The sequence below is a fragment of the Etheostoma spectabile genome, chromosome 23, assembly GCF_008692095.1.
Source record: "Etheostoma spectabile isolate EspeVRDwgs_2016 chromosome 23, UIUC_Espe_1.0, whole genome shotgun sequence".
Lineage (NCBI taxonomy): Eukaryota > Metazoa > Chordata > Actinopteri > Perciformes > Percidae > Etheostoma > Etheostoma spectabile.
In genome coordinates this window covers 6,912,748-6,916,850 of record NC_045755.1, presented here as the reverse complement: position 1 = coordinate 6,916,850, position 4,103 = coordinate 6,912,748, and the positions used below count along the sequence as shown (strand labels likewise).

Here is a 4,103-nt window from a genome sequence, read left to right as displayed (position 1 = left end):
ATGCAGCAAAGGGCCGCAGGTCAGAGTCAAACCTGGACCCGCTGCCTGTCAAGGAGTAAACCTCTTTATATGGGTGCCCGCTCTACCAACTGAGTTATCCGGGCGCCCTCAAATTATTACTTTAATTATTTATTTATTTCTTCAGTTTTTTTATTTACTACAACAGAAAGTGCATGTAACAATTACACTGATTGAATTACAAAGTGTTTTTAAATTGCTGTTTGATGTTAAAGTCACTCACCAGTCTCTTGCAGTACAGGAGGGCTGTTCCACTTTGGCTGGCTGTCGCCCATTTGGTAAAGCTGATGACATGGTCCAGGTGCCTGGTAAGACAGTTGACGTCCTCTTGCTGCTTTTTTAAACCCAGCTCATGGTCTTTAGTCAGAGCCTAGGGGTAAATGTGTGCATGAATTGTCAGAAAAAAAAGTCATTTTAAATGTCATATTTACCTTTGAAAAGTCATTAAACAATACAGATTAAACATACCTCAAGCTGGTTAACCAGAATCTTTCCCTTCCTGTTGATCTCCATAATCAAGTTACAGATAGACTTCTTTATTTCATTAGTGACAGCCTTTCGGTTTTCTTCAACTTGCTGTAATCTGTGAAAATAAATGTAATATCATGTCCTTGATTAAAACCTAAGTCTGGAAAAATGTATAGTAATTTGTAAAGGTTCACACCCAGGCCTTTTTGTGGTGGCATACAAAGTCAATGCAAAAACACAATTAGATGCTGATTGGCAGCGGGAATGGTGCAACACAAATGACATGAAATTTGCGTCATCTGCGTGAGCTGAAATATTTTAACACTGGCGTGAATAACGCAAGTAGTACAAATGCGAGTAAATATAAATGATCACAATATGATCCTGCATGATGATAGTCCCAGCTGTAGAGGAGAACTTTACCCAGAGCTGATACAGCTGGACATGTCCTCAATGGCCTTTCTTTTCTCCTGCAACTGCTGCGTCATGTTCTCAAGATACTGTCTGTGGTTCCTGTATGCATCCTCCAAAAACTGGTAGCTGGACACAAAGAATATGCACATTAATGATTTGATCACCTGTTCATGGTGTTTTGGTCCAAATAAATGCACATGATCAGCCTATCAAGGGAACTCAGCCTACTTGTGATCCTTGTGTTTAAGCAGCTGACAGTCCCGACAGGTGAGTCGGTCACACGTCTCACAAAAAAGCTTCAGTGGCTCCTGCTTATGGATGTCACAAAACACAGGCTTCTGTGTGGACATACCTAATGCTTCTGGGACAATAGAATTAAGAACATAGACAAATGTAAAGTCAGTTTATGTCACGATAAATTGTTGCTCAGTTTTATACCTATCCAATCATTATCATGACATCTTGCCAGAACAGTACTTTGAAACTCATCTGGGGGGTAGAAAAATTGTCACAGATGTCGGCGTCTTTTTTGAACAGCTACCTTTGTGTATTTATTACATACATATATACATAATATTCAAGTGTTCTATCACTTAAGTACAATATGTACCAATTCAATTTCAATTCAATTCAATTTTATTTATATGGCGCCAAATCACAACAACAGTTATCTTATGCGCTTTCCATAAAGAGCAAGTGTAGACCGTACTCTGTGATGTAATTTACAGAAACCCAACAGTTCCCACCAAGAGCAAGCACTAGGCGACAGTGTATAATCACTACAGCGCAGCATACCACATTTATATGGATAATCTAATTACAGAGAAACTGCTTTTTCCTGCGGTGTACGACACACTACCTGGAGACATCTCCTCCTTCTGGCGTATGGTGTGATCCCTGGTGAACTTGACCCTTTGGTGCGCCTCAATACATGTCACACACAGAAACTCCACACACTCCACGCAGTAACCTGTTGCCTCTGTGTTGTCATCGCAGCTCATACACACCTTTCCAAGACAAAAAATAAAGAACAAATTAAAAATAAGCACTTTAGTCTTGGGAGAGTGGCGTCATAAAAACAAACTGCTGTGAGACGAACGGCTCAGGATAGGAAAGTGAGGACCAACCTGGCTGGTTTTCTCCACGGTGCTGCTTGGCACCTCAGCAGAGTCTTTGACAAAGAAATTATCCAACATGTCTATCTCCCAGCATTCCTGTCTGCATACTGGACATCGAATGGCACCCACTGGAACAAGAGACAAGATACAATATTAAAGGTATCAGCTCAAAACTACTTGCATGTCTTTATTGTTTAGAACAAACACAGATATGAGTGACATGAGACTAGAAATCACCTAGTACTTTAATAAGATATAAATACACAGACAGGCAACCAACAGGTATAGTATTGATTTAGTAACTTGAGACTAGGGTATTAGATACATAATATATTGTTTTGCTGTTATTAAAGACTGCATTTCAATTAAATGAAACACTTGATCGAGTTTATCCGTATGGCACAGCATGTACGACTAATGCCTCTGGCGTGTGAGGATTCTGTCAGCCAACAGAATTCATCGCAAAGCTGTTGTCATATTATATCAGTATCCAAAAAGATCTTGAGATTTTGTATTATTTACATCATCTAGCATTCCTCGTGTGTCCTCATACCTGGCAAATAAAGCTGATTCTGATTCTGATGTTACATATCTGCTGGGTAGTCCAAGCTGCTTCAGTTCTAGTTTGACATAAAGGGTTTTTCTGTACTATACATCAGTAACAACTTTATCAGAGTTGCTACAATACACCATTCTCACGTGATTTGTTGTGGTCGACTTGGCCTTGCGAGTCACGCCTCGGATCAGCACTCCTGAAGGGGGCCGGGAGACACCTCTTGCAGAAAGAGTGAAGACACGGCAGGAGTTTGGGCTCTCTGTTGTGGAAGCTCAACTTGCAGATAGGACATGTGTCCATGAGCCCGAAGGTGCCTTGCTGTTTCAGCCTCTCTTCCTCGGCTGGCAAACTTTCTGCCTCGTTTTCCACGATAATGACAATGTCGTCGTTATTAACATTTTCGACACTTTCGTCCATTTTTTCCGGCCGCTTCCCGATCTTTCCTTTCAGTCAATCAATATAACGTTGCGATTGGAAACAAAGGAGAGCCTACAAGCCAGATAGAGAATATAAATAGTAATAATATGCATTACAACATTAACGACACAGTCATTTCATCCTACAAGATGGTTTATTAAACTGTGCGATAACAGTTTTAGCTAGTTAAGGTGTAACTGTTAATTCTCTCCGTTTTGGAAGCTAACTAAATTAGCAACGTAGCCTTTTTTAATGGCAGATAAGCCAGAGACAAAAATGATTAAGTCCCCGCTTTGTGGCGTTTCCTATTCAAACAGGCGAATGATAACAGCACACAGTCACTTGTAGCTAAAAAATTACCTAACATATATAGTATTTTGAAGCTCATATATCCATGGCGACTTGTGCATTCTTTGCTTAAAACACATACCATATTTTACCCAGACGGCACTGCGGTGTTTTTAAAGCTACAGTGTCCGGTTGAGGCCACAATACATTCTGTAGAAGGCAAAGTGAGAGTTGACATTTTCAACCAATGGTCATTAACCTATGTTAAATGTTGACCCCAAAAGTTAAAATGATAATAATTAACTCTCCTGATTAACGTTTGTTATGATTGATTGATGTTAGGCACTGTTGTTTTATCTGTAAGATATTGTTGTCTTATCACTCACTCAGTTATATGCCAGTTTGAGTGGGAGGATGCTCTTTCTACCTGGGAGGAGTCTTTGCTGTGGTCAAAGTGCAGTAGGACATTAACTGTGTCAACATCTACCGTATGGTATATATAACATGGGTCCTTAAATAAAGACCCAAACAGCAGCATTGGGAAAGTGACTGGCACTTTGATGAGCATGGACCTCACAGCGGAGAATCACTCCATTCCGATGAGAGATGGAAACAGCATACCTTTGATAGGACTGGGAACTTATGGGGATCCCCAAAGGGTAAGACACAGTATTTAGCCAGATTGCTTATAGGACAGACATTTATAGTTTACCTGCAAGTCACAAAAACAATTTCATCTGACACTGATTTTGTTTCAAACATATTATTTACTCCCAATGTGTGTGTGTGTGTGTGTGTGTGTGTGTGTGTGTGTGTGTGTGTGT

The 4,103-nt window shown here is 40.2% G+C and overlaps 2 protein-coding genes across 7 annotated transcripts in view; one reads left to right on the top strand and one right to left on the bottom strand.

Annotated features, from left to right (window-relative positions):
* The window catches only part of trim24 (tripartite motif containing 24), a 12,554-nt gene extending 9,091 nt beyond the window's left edge, over positions 1-3,463 (bottom strand). The window contains exons 1-8 of one of the 6 annotated variants that reach the window (XM_032505139.1): positions 3,357-3,462; positions 2,718-3,017; positions 2,028-2,146; positions 1,760-1,907; positions 1,129-1,261; positions 910-1,026; positions 487-601; positions 242-388 (exon numbers count right to left, since the gene is read on the bottom strand). In XM_032505139.1, the coding sequence (XP_032361030.1) occupies positions 242-388; positions 487-601; positions 910-1,026; positions 1,129-1,261; positions 1,760-1,907; positions 2,028-2,146; positions 2,718-2,991 (1,053 nt within the window). In that variant the 5' untranslated portion in view covers positions 2,992-3,017; positions 3,357-3,462. Of the gene's footprint in view, positions 1-241; positions 389-486; positions 602-909; positions 1,027-1,128; positions 1,262-1,759; positions 1,908-2,027; positions 2,147-2,717 lie in introns of all 6 variants that reach the window. The other 5 variants (XM_032505137.1, XM_032505138.1, XM_032505141.1 and 2 more) reach the window with 5 other exon arrangements.
* Positions 2,796-4,103, top strand: part of LOC116673051 (aldo-keto reductase family 1 member D1) — a 4,495-nt gene continuing 3,187 nt past the window's right edge. Inside the window, exons 1-2 of the mRNA XM_032505155.1 lie at positions 2,796-2,884; positions 3,670-3,938. Of these exons, the coding sequence (XP_032361046.1) occupies positions 3,840-3,938 (99 nt within the window). The 5' untranslated portion in view covers positions 2,796-2,884; positions 3,670-3,839. The remainder of the gene's footprint in view (positions 2,885-3,669; positions 3,939-4,103) is intronic.